Below are 11,901 nucleotides of genomic sequence, written 5' to 3' on the forward strand. Positions count from 1 at the left end.
TTTGCTGGGCCATTTTCTAAACCCTCCTACACCCTTAACTCTACAGAACTATGAAAGGATATCCAAAACTTTTCATACTTAACGCAACTTCTTGGCTTCTCTTTCTGAGATGGGAGCAATGGACTTCTGTAGTTTATTTATAAAAATAAATAAATAAATAAAAAACCTGCCAGCTGGACGTCACTACTACTCCCACAATGAGTTACATTTAACTAACGCAGCACAACTGTAGAAAGACCAGCAGACCATTTAGACGGAACTATTATTTTGCATATAAAATAAAGTCAAAAGACAAAATAACTTCTCACTATCAATACTATCGTACCTAACGGCTAAGTCACGTATATAATCTGCACAGAGGCAACTTCAGAAGAATTAACCCAATATACTAGAAATGCAAAGTAAGCATAAGTGAAGCCAAGGAAAATGCATGAGCCGCTCAGAGACAGGTCCAGCTGCCAGCACTAAAAAAAGTTAATAAACACCCCCTCCCCCTCCCTGAAAGAGCTGGGCCTGCACGGACGCTATGAGATGGCTAGGTGCCTGGAAGGGCATTCTAAAGTAAACACAGGCGTGTTTCAACCGCGAACATTTCCTTCACCCACAGGGGCCTGTTCAGGCTACGCCACAAGCACGGAGACAGCAATGCGAGGGGCTGTGTCAAAAAGTGGCTTCCAACGAGCCGTGGCAAAGTTTTCTTCCCCCAGGTCACAAAGAGCTGCCTGCGCCACTCACCGCATTTCCCCATCCAGCGCCTGGATAACAGCTGCGAAACTGCGACTGGTCTGATTCAAGTACTTGTAACAAGTTTTCAAGCTGCTGCTGAGCGAGTCCTGCGGGCAGAGGAGACACACGGCGGTGGGAGATGCGGAGGAGCTGGAGTGGGGCTGGGGCGGGCGGCCGGCTGCCGCGGGGCTCCGCAGCCGGCCGCACACGCCCTCTCCCCGCGGCCGGTCCTTGGAGGGCCAGGCGGCAGGGGGCAAGGGGCAGCCGCGCGGGGGAGTGCCCGCGCCCCTGGGCGCCGCGCCGGGGCTCAGCACCAAGGTCCGCTTGAAAAGGGACATGGCCTTGGTGCCGCAGGCGACTGCGGCCATGGGAATCGCGGGGCCAGCGCAGTTTTTCCTCCATAGACCCGAGAGGAGCGGAGGTGCGCCCACCGAGGGGCGGGACCAGCTCTTGCTCCACCGCAATAGGCTTGGGGCGGCGGAGCAGGGAGCTGGCGTCCGCCGCCCCGCCCGCCCAGATGCGAACCGAGCACCGCCCCGCCGCCAGCCCCACGCACCCCGCACGCGGGCCCGCCGCCCGCCCGGACGCGAGCCCCGCCCCGCGGCCAGCCCCGCCCACCCTGCCCAGATGCGAGCCCCAACCCCCGGCCTCCGGCTCACCACCCTTGCCTTCCTCACCTTGTTCCCCTTCTCCCCAGAACCCGCAGGCTGTTAACGGAACCCGAATCTCTCCTTCGCCAAACTTTAGTCAGGCTCCTAAATCCTACACCTTTGTACTTCTGTGTTTATCTTTGCGTCGCTCAGCTTTAGCAAGAACCCCGCTAAATTGGTTTAGCCAGAATCCCCCATCCGCCATATATGATCACCCGCACCATCTGGCCCGTTCCTCTTCCACCACCATCCCAGCGCCCTCACCTGCCACCAGCAAGAATCCCGGTAGGTCGTTGCAGCAGAATGCCCCTTACCCCAGATGTTTCCTCTTAGTACTTCTCCATCCACCCACACCTACACTCTGCTCCTTGTTGTATTCGGAACCGAGCCCAGTTCTATACTGAGGTCTCTTTCCTCTATTGCAATTGCTTTTCTGAATGAAATGTTTTTACCCCTTTAACTACTGTCCAGTTCTGGTTTTACCTGAACACCTGTTAAACCTCTATTATCCTCTGGAAAGCTAGCTATTCCTTTTAAGATTTCTAATCATCTTTCCCTTTCAAATCAGTGAGCTGTAACGATCTTTACGAACCTTATTTACTCTTCCCTAAGGAAGACAAAAACTGTTTTTCCAGAAAAAAAAAAAAAAGCCATGTTCTGATATACAGGCATATCAGAAAGAATTGCTGGCTGTTTTGTATATTTTTTTATGGAGACTTTATATTTTAGAGCAGTTTTAGGTTCAGGGAAAATTGAGTGGAAAATAGAGTTCCCATATACCACCTCCCCCCAGTCTCCCCCACTCTCTTTTTAAGAGGAAACGGGAAACATTTGCAATATCTAACAACAGGGGGGGATGGTTTAAAATAAATAAATAAATATAGGTACACACATATACATATATATATGTATGTATGTGGAAATCCCATAGTCACTTTGGAATGTTAACAGTGAACCTTGGGACCCTGCTGGGGTCCACGTGAACTATCTTCTTTTCATATGTGTTTATTTCTTACCACGGATACATGTTCTTCTGTCAAGAGGGTAAAGCTTTTCTTTTTAAATCACATAATCATGAGAAATTATTGCCAAGTTCAATAAAAAAAATTAGTAAAAATTAACATTTACTAAGCACCATATATTAGTAAAATCATTTCGTACATACAGTCTGGCATATAAAAATACTCAGTGAAGGTCTGATGCGTAAATGAATAAGTTCAAAGAGTATTTAAAAACAATTCACCAACTCCTTTCCTATCAAAATGTGGAGAGGCAAGACTTCACAATAAAATAGAAAGAACAGAATAACAGCTCTTTTCTGAGCTCTAAGCCACCCTTCACATACAACTGTTATCAGGCCACAATGATTCCTTTCACTGCACTGCCAAATGTTTTAATCCCCGGCTACAACTAAGGGTTTGGGGGCTGATGTCAAAGGTGCATCATACATTGGGACTTCCCTGGTGGCGCAGTAGTTAAGAATCCACCTGCTAATGCAGGGGACACAGGTTCGAGCTCTGGTCCAGGAAGATCCCACATGCCACGGAGCAACTAAGCCCATGCGCCACAACTACTGAGCCTGCGCTCTAGAGCCTGCAAGCCACAACTACTGAGTCCACACGCCGCAACTACTGAAGCCCCTGCGCCTAGAGCCCGTGCTCCGCAACAAGAGAAGCCACTGCAGTGAGAAGCCCGCGTACCGCAACAAAGAGTAGCCCCTGCTCGCTGCAACTGGAGAAAGCCCGCGCGAAGCAACGCAGACCCAACACAGCCAAAAGTAAATATAAATAAATAAATAAATTTATACATTAAAAAAAAGGTTCATCGCACTGGTTCTGAAGAGCAACAATCTTGAAGGACACGCCCCCTCCTTTCCCACACACCTCCACTTTTTTTTTTTTAAAGCAGTCATCCTTGTCTTTTTTTTTAAAATATAAATTTATATATTTTATTTTTGGCTGCGTTGGGTCTTCATTCCTGCGTGCAGGCTTTCTCTAGTTGTGGCGAGCGGGGGCTACTCTTCGTTGCGGTGCACGGGCTCCTTATTGCGGTGGCTTCTCTTGTTGTGGAGCATGGGCTCTAGGTGCGCAGGCTTCAGTAGCTGTGGCACGTGGACTCAGTAGTTGTGGCTCACAGGGTCCAGAGCACAGCCTCAGCAGTTGTGGCTCACGGGCTTAGTTGCTCTGCGGCATGTGGGATCTTCCCGGACCAGGGCTCGAACCCATGTCCCCTGCATTGGCAGGGGGGTTCTTTAACCACTGGAGCGAGGTCACGAAATCACTTCGCATCTCCTTACCCCGTCATTCTTTTTTCCTGGCACCTATTTGTGTCAATACCTCATTCTGTAACAATAATTTCCTCAAATTGCCAAGAAGATACAGGGAGATATAACTATGAAACACACTATGGAAAACACCACTGTTAAATTTCCACTGCTTGCTTCCCATGAGCTAAGGGGAAAAAAGTAAAAAAAAAAAAAAAAAAAGCTAAAGCTACTGTGGCCCATCCCTAGAGCCTCCTGATGTTCTTCTTTGCTGTCTGAGATGGGCGTGCTCACAAGAACTCTCCAGTGAGAGAAAACAGGGATGAAAGGCATTGAGAGGAAGAGTGTGCAGTGGTGAGAAGTGCAGGACTGTCCTCCCACGACTGGGGCTCCACCTGAAAGACAGTTCCACAAGTGGACGGCGACCAACCCTCCCCACGGCCTTCCATTCAGATTAAGTAACACAGGCTCCCTCAGAAGGGAGGCAAAACCCCACAAACTTGAGAAATGAAGTTACGTAACAGCAAGAGTAATAACTACCACTTACTGGGCCGCTACTACATGCCAAGCACAATACAAACATTATGCAACCTTTTAAAGATGACACGATACAGACGTGCAATCCACCCAAGGTCTCCGTGGCCAGATGTGTAGCAGAATTCAGAATCTGTAGTGTTTTAGAAGACAGGCAATGAAATGCACATACAGCCTGTCATTGTGGAATGGATCCCTGTACTGATTATCGCCACTTCTTCAGCAAAACGTTTGAATAGTTATACTAAGTGGGGTCACTTTATTATATATCAGAGCCCACTGTACTGCCAAGTGACCTTGAGCCAGACTTATTAAAAACCTCTTTGTTTTCAGACCATTTTGGAGTTGGGAAATTGTGATTGACAGATTGTGATCCACTGTCTCTATTTTACGGAGGAAGAACCTGTTGCTGGAGGTTAAGTCACCAAAAGGAATAGAGTCAGGATTAAACTTCATAGACATTAGTCTAAGTAATAGGATCTAGACTTGATAGAAGCCAGAACTGCATGATTACAAAACACCGAGTTTTTCCATTATGTGCTCTCTTAGTGATGTCACACAACTTGCAGGTGGCAGTATGATGCCAGATTTACTGATATACTCCTAAAAATTCAGGATAAGTCAATTTAGGGAACCCTGAACTCCTACAGCCAAATCCTTCTGTGACTGACATAATCTCAGCCCTCCATGTCTGCTAAGTGTAAATTTATTCCCCCAGCTTCTTTGTTTCTAAGAGAGAAACTAAGATAATGTTAAGTGAAGGAAAATGGTTTTTCCTATGTTTCCTCTAACTAGAGGTATACTCAGCTATTTTTAAAAAATGGTTCATGGGGGTTAAAAACGGCTCAGGAAAACTACAACTAACAAAATAATACTGTACTGCATTGCTCATCAAATCTTAGAGCTAGGAGAGGGAATAGCCCAGGTCTCACTTCTTAAAAAATTAAAAAGATTATACTGTGAAAAGTCTTACCCCTACCCCTTACTGTGGCCACCCATTCGCCTCTCAAGAGGTATCCAAAGCTACCATTTTTTCCAAGTCTCATTTCATAGAGAAGAAAATGTGACATAGAGAAGTCTCTGGACCCAAATCACAACCCTATAAATTGTGTCCCCTGACTTCAGACACTCAGCTCCCTTGCCCTACTATCATTTTTCTTTGTAGTACTTCTCCCCACCTGAAATACTGTATATTTGCTTTTTTTTCCTTCTCTCTCTCTTCTATTAGAATGTACGATTAGCAAAAGCAAGGTCTTCACCTATTTGGTTCACTGTTTTATCCCAGCACCTAGAACAATATCAAGCACGCAACCAGTGGCCAGATGTTTGTTAAATGAATATAGGAAGGATAGGAAGGAGGGAGGGAGGGAGGAAGGAAGTGCACAACAGAATTGGGAAGGGCAGACAGAAGCCAGAAATTGCTGTGTGCCTGTGATGTGTCTGGTGCACACGTGACAGCACTGGAATGTGATCGCTCTCTGGGGCCAGTCAAAGCCTGTGCTCTTTATTCTGGGTGGCCTCCAGAGTGGAAGCATGAAGGTCTTCAGACAGGCCAGGGATGGCATCATGGAACCACCACTTGAGAGCTTCCAAATTCAACTCCTTTATGCTACAGTTTCCTAATCTGTAAAATGGCAGTAATAATAGCACTTATCTCTTTAGCGTTGTTGTCAAGATCGACTAAGTATGGTAAGTTACAAAATGGCCATAAAGTTTGTGGCTCTTCCCATCAGGAGGTGGAGTCTATCTCCACCTCTTCGCATCTAGGCTCCCCTTGTGACTTTTTTTGGCCAACAAGACAGTAGCAACTGTGAGTCAAGCAGAAAGCGGACGAGTGCATGCACACTGGGGTTTGCATGATTCCAGTCCAGAGCGGAGAGTCCCCAGGCTAGCCTGCTGGATGAGACACACAGGGCCCAACCTCCCCTCAACGCTCCAGCCTATAGCCTGCTAATCAGATGGTCCAGCCACATGCCAACCAGCCAGCTGAGCAAACCCAGTAGAAATCACTCAAGTTGGCCCAGACCAGAACTCCCCAGCTCTCCAAGAGAACTGTGAACTAAATAACAGTTGTTATTTTAAGTCACTGAGTTTGGTTTTTTAACTGTGGTAAAATATACATAACATGAAATTGACCATCTTGACCATTTGTGAGCGTGCACTTCAGGAGTGTTAAGTCACACCGTTGTGCATCCAGTCTCCAGAATTAAGCCACTCCGTTTTGGGGTGGTTACCCAACGAAAGCTAACTGATAACACTGAGATAACAGACTTCAAGAGCTTCGCCAGTGCCTGGAACACAGAACTCAATAAATGCTGTCTATTAATATTACTATTATCGTTATTAATTTGATTATTCTCACAGTTTAATCCCCTAATTCCATTCACCTGCCAAACTACTGTTCCAAAAATACTGCTTTCATAGTGCCACAGGTGCATTTGACCATTGCCTGCTTCACGGAATACAGCTCAGCGCCTGGACTCCCACGTGCACCCACTGCACTTTGCACTCAATTCCAGCCACACACACTGTGCTTAGTCCTACCTACATGACTTGGCTCATACTGGCGTTCCCCACAGAGGATCCTCCCCCACTAATCTAAATCTAATACCTCTTTTCAAGGCCCTACACTTTGCAAAGCACTTCTGTGTTTTCTAAAAACTTTTCACTGTAAAACAGTTCTACTTCACTAAAATTTCCGGAAATCTCAATGTACTTAAGATGACTTGGCACTTCCTAGGTATCTTTTGTACACCTGCTCTCCATCAGGCTGGGAACCGACTGAGGATACACAGTTTCCAGTCTGTGTCCATCATACAAAGCGTGTTCAGCTTTTAGCTGAATCTGGACGACCCTCTGCTTAACATGACTCTCTGGCCCATCACCTTAATGACCAGCAGCATGATGGGGTCAAGAGAGTGAGCTCTGGACTCAGACTGCCAGGGTCAAAGGTGGTCTCCACCAGTGAACAGCTGTGGGACCTCAGGCAATAACTAACCTCTCTGTGCCTGTTTCTTCATCTATAAAAACAGGGAAAATAATAATAGCTTCCTCACAGGGTTACTGGAAGGTTTAAATAATACACATTAGGAGGCACTGGGCACACAGTAAAAGCGCAATAAATGTTAGCCATTATTATGACATCCTTTACCTAAAAGGTAAAGATCTACGTTTAAAACGTCTTTCAGGAGGGCATCAAGATGGAAGAACAGACCTTGAAGGGATCTGGGCTGACCACGATTCTAAGTCCACAGCATGGTGAGACTGACTAAAAAAGTCAATGAACCAAACAGACTTAATTGATATTTATATAATTAAAGTGGCAGGATACACTTTCCTCTCAAGTACTCACAGAACATTCTCCAGGATAGATCACATCTTGGGTCACAAATCAAGCCTCGGTAAATTTAAGAAAACTGGAATCGTATCAAGTATCTTTTCAAACCACAACACCATGAGATTAGAAATCAATTACAGGAAAAAAATTGTAAAAAACACAAACACATGGAGGCTAAACAATATGCTACTAAATAACCAAGAGATCACTGAAGAAATTAAAGAGGAAATAAAAAAATACCTAGAAACAAATGACAATGAAAACAAGACAACCCGAAACCTATGGGATGCAGGAAAAGCAGTTCTAAGAGGGAAGTTTATAGCAATACAATCCTACCTCAAGAAACAAGAAAAATCTCAAATAAACAACCTAACCTTACACCTAAAGCAGCTAGAGAAAGAACAAACAAAACCCAAAGTTAGTAGAAGGAAAGAAATCATAAAGATCAGAGCAGAAATAAATGAAATAGAAACAAAGAAAACAATAGCAAAGATCAATAAAACTAAAAGCTGGTTCTTTGAGAAGATAAACAAAATTGATAAACCTTTAGCCAGACTCATCAAGAAAAAAAGGGAGAGCACTCAAACCAGTAAAATTAGAAATGAAAAAGGAGAAGTTACAACAGACACCACAGAAATGCAAAGCATTCTAAGAGACTACTACAAGCAACTCTATGCCAATAAAATGGACAACCTGGATGAAATGGACAAATTCTTAGACAAGTACAACCTTTCAAGACTGAACCAAGAAGAAATAGAAAATATGAACAGACCAATCACAAGTAATGAAATTGAAACTGTGATTAAAAAATCTTCCAGCAAATAGAAGTCCAGGACCAGATGGCTTCACAGGTGAATTCTATCAAACATTTAGAGAAGAGCTAACACCTATCCTTCTCAAACTCTTCCAAAAAATTGCAGAGGGTGGAACCCTCCCAAACTCATTCTATGAGGCTACCATCACCCTGATACCAAAACCAGACAATGATATCACAAAAAAAGAAAATTACAGGTCAATATCACTGATGAAAATAGATGTAAAAATCCTCAACAAAATACTAGCACACAGAATCCAACAACAGATTAAAAGGATCATACACCATGATCAAGTGGGATTTATTCCAGGGATGCAAGGATTCTTCAATATATGCAAATCAATCAATGTGATACACCATATTAACAAATTGAAGAATAAAAACCATTTGATCATCTCAATAGATGCAGAAAAAGCTTTCGACAAAATGCAACACCCATTTATGATAAAAACCTTCCAGAAAGTAGGAACAGACGGAACTTACCTCGACATAATAAAGGCCATATACGACAAACTCACAGAAAACATCATTCTCAATGGTGAAAAACTGAAACCATTTCCTCTAAGATCGGGAAAAAGACAAGGATGTCCACTCTCGCCACTATTATTCAACATAGTTTTGGAAGTCCTAGCCACGACAATCAGACAAGAAAAAGAAATAAAAGGAATACAAATTGGAAAAGAAGTAAAACTGTCACTGTTTGCAGATGACATGATACTATCCAGAGAAAATCCTAAAGATACCACCAGAAAACTACTAGAGCTAATCTATGAATCTGGTAAAGTTGCAGAATACAAAATTAATACACAGAAACCTCTTCCATTCCTATACACTAACAACGAAAGGGCAGAAAGAGAAATTAAGGAAACAATCCCATTTACCACTGCAACAAAAAGAATAAAATACCTAGGAACAAACCTACCTAAGGAGGCAAAAGATCTGTCCTCAGAAAACTGTAGAACACTGATTAAAGAAATCAAAGATGACATAAACAGATGAAGAGATATACCATGTTCTTGGACTGGAAGACTCAATATTGTGAAAATGACTATACTACACAAAGCAATCGACAGATTCAATGCAATCCCTATCAAATACCAATGGCGTTTTTCACAGAACTAGAACAAAAAATTTTACAATTTGTATGGAAACACGAAAGACCCTGAATAGCCAAAGCAATCTTGAGAAAGAAAAATGGAGCTGGAGGAATCAGGCTCCCTCCCTCATTGTAAGATAACACCTCCTAAAAACCAGAACTGTCTGGAGATGGGCGGTCTCCAGAGGTAGTGAATTACCTGTCACAGGAGGTGTTCAGGAAACTGTATATCCTGGATTGTAAAGCAGTGACTATTTTTCTGTTTTGGGTCACAGATCCCTGGAAGCATCTGATAACAGTGAACAGAATTCTTTTCCCCCCAAAACACACAAATATACAGTAATATAAATATCTGCAAATAATTTCAGGAAAGGGCCAAGTAAGAACTCTTAGCCAGAATCTCCTAATTAAACAAATATCTATTGATCAAGGCACAGGAGAAATTTAAGGCTGTATTTCCTTTAGGCATCTCTCAAAAGATTAATCCCCTATCCCAGCCAGAGGTGATTTTTCCCTTCTGTGAATTTCCTTATGGCATTTACTATATTCTGCCACAGATACTTAAGTTTCTCTTGTTTAAAAACCTAGAGGTATCTTGAGGGCACTGCATCCACCTTTTGTTCATTAATTCACTAAAGGTACATCAAACAAGACTCCCATTTTCAAATAGCTTAAAGTCCAGAATCAAACATAGAATTTTAAATCTGAAAGGGACTTTGGGAACATAAAACCCATAGACAAATAACCACAATACAAGACTATGGGACTGATATAAGGTAAAACAGTGCTAGAGAAAATGGTCGAGGGAGGGTCACAGGTTAACATTAAAGGGCATCTTGTTATGGTGACTTCCTAAGCTTTCTATGAACAATTTTATAACATTTTATCGACCTGACAAGACAATGAGCTCTTTGGGTGTCTTATTTGTCTATACATGTTATCCTGCCCTTCTGCACCCATTATAAAGCCTAAAGTGGAACAGATGTTTAATAAATATCTGCTGAATGGTCAACAGAGGTGGCATTCACAGAAGCCAGACCTTGAAGGATGAGAAGGATTCTGAGTTATAAGACAAAGGGAAAACTTTTCTTTCTGATGAGAAATTAAAGTGTTTTAATAAAGGACAACAACTAAGAGTATATTTAAACACAGGACGGTATTTGTGTTATTTCCATTGGGGAAAAGAATTTAGAACGTTTGATATAACCCCACTAATTCAGTTGAATGTGTCCATTCATTCAATAATCACTTAATGATTTTCTTGTTGGAATGAATACCTTTGTAAGCATTCATTTAACAAAAGGTACAGGAGTGAGGAAGATGAAATATAAATAAAACCAAGTCTGGCCTTCAAGCAGCCAACAGGGTAGCTAATCGACAGACATAGGGAAAATTAATAAGAACTTGCAAGAGTAGACAAGTGTTCTAAAAACCTCAGGGAGCACTGAGGAAGAAGGGACTGATCAGACTGCAGGAAAGGGGGAGAAGCTTATGGAGGTGATGTAACTGAAAACTGGAAGGATGAATAAGGTTTCATTCCGGAAAAGGTATTCGTGACAACATTTGCATAGCTCATTATGTTCACAAAATTCTTTCACACGTCCTCTCCCACTTAATCTACCCATGCAGTCTCAGTTTTGTAACCCACATATTAGAACCCAGAAAAACATCAATCTCAGGGACAGAACGCAATATGAAGCAGAACTACTTAAAAACCAAGGTTGTGAACGAACAGAAACATTTTAGGCAGCAAGACAACTTGGGGATGGGGGCGGATGCCTAGGAGACCAAGGGCAGCCGGGCCCGACATCTGATTAAGGAGAGGGGAACCAGGCTGGGAGGGTGGGGCCGCCTGACAGGGGTCAGCGGTCTGCTCCCCCGAGGGAAGGAGGGAGCCCGAGGCGTCTGGCACCCGCTGGCCGCAACCCTGTCCCGCGATTCTGGGCCCTGCCGGCCAGGCCCAGAAGCCGGCGCTCGCGCGCAGCCTCCCCGCTCCGACGGGATGCAGGGATGCTCGGCCCACCTGGTCCATCTTGGGTATCACCTTCTGCCGGCCCCCCATCTGGAAGCGCAGCAGGTTGTAGAACTCCTCGGGGTGCCCCAAGCACTTCACGAACTCCATGCTGGCGGCGGCGGCGAACCGTCGGACCTCGGAGCTCACCTCGTGGATACCTTGGGCTGGCCCCTACCCGCTACCAAAGAAAGATTAGGCGGAGGGCGGGGCGGGGTGGAGGCGGGCCCAGCGCGGCGGAGGCGGGCCCAGCGCGGCGGAGGCGAGCCCAGCGCTGCGGCGCCACGCCCACTTCCCCACCAACTTCAACGGGCCTCAGTCTCTCGCGCCGCTGCCCGCGGGCTCGCGGGGTGGACTGACGGGCGCTGATTGGCCAGGGCCGCTCGCACCAGCAAGATGCCGGCCAATCGGCGGTGGGATGTGTCTGGCGTGAGGACCACATCCTAGAAGCTAATTGGAGGAAGAGAAAG

At 44.6% G+C, this 11,901-nt stretch overlaps 1 protein-coding gene across 3 annotated transcripts in view; it reads right to left on the minus strand.

The window, feature by feature from the left end:
• Positions 1-11,619, minus strand: part of FDFT1 (farnesyl-diphosphate farnesyltransferase 1) — a 35,928-nt gene extending 24,309 nt beyond the window's left edge. Inside the window, exons 1-2 of one of the 3 annotated variants that reach the window (XM_059926784.1) lie at positions 11,444-11,619; positions 736-833 (exon numbers count right to left, since the gene is read on the minus strand). In XM_059926784.1, coding sequence (XP_059782767.1) covers positions 736-833; positions 11,444-11,542 — 197 coding nt within the window. In that variant the 5' untranslated portion in view covers positions 11,543-11,619. Of the gene's footprint in view, positions 1-735; positions 1,243-11,443 lie in introns of those variants that run through there. The other 2 variants (XM_059926785.1, XM_059926783.1) reach the window with 2 other exon arrangements.
• Between the last annotated feature and the right edge of the window lie 282 nt (positions 11,620-11,901).

This window comes from Balaenoptera ricei, chromosome 6, assembly GCF_028023285.1.
Source record: "Balaenoptera ricei isolate mBalRic1 chromosome 6, mBalRic1.hap2, whole genome shotgun sequence".
NCBI classification, from domain to species: domain Eukaryota; kingdom Metazoa; phylum Chordata; class Mammalia; order Artiodactyla; family Balaenopteridae; genus Balaenoptera; species Balaenoptera ricei.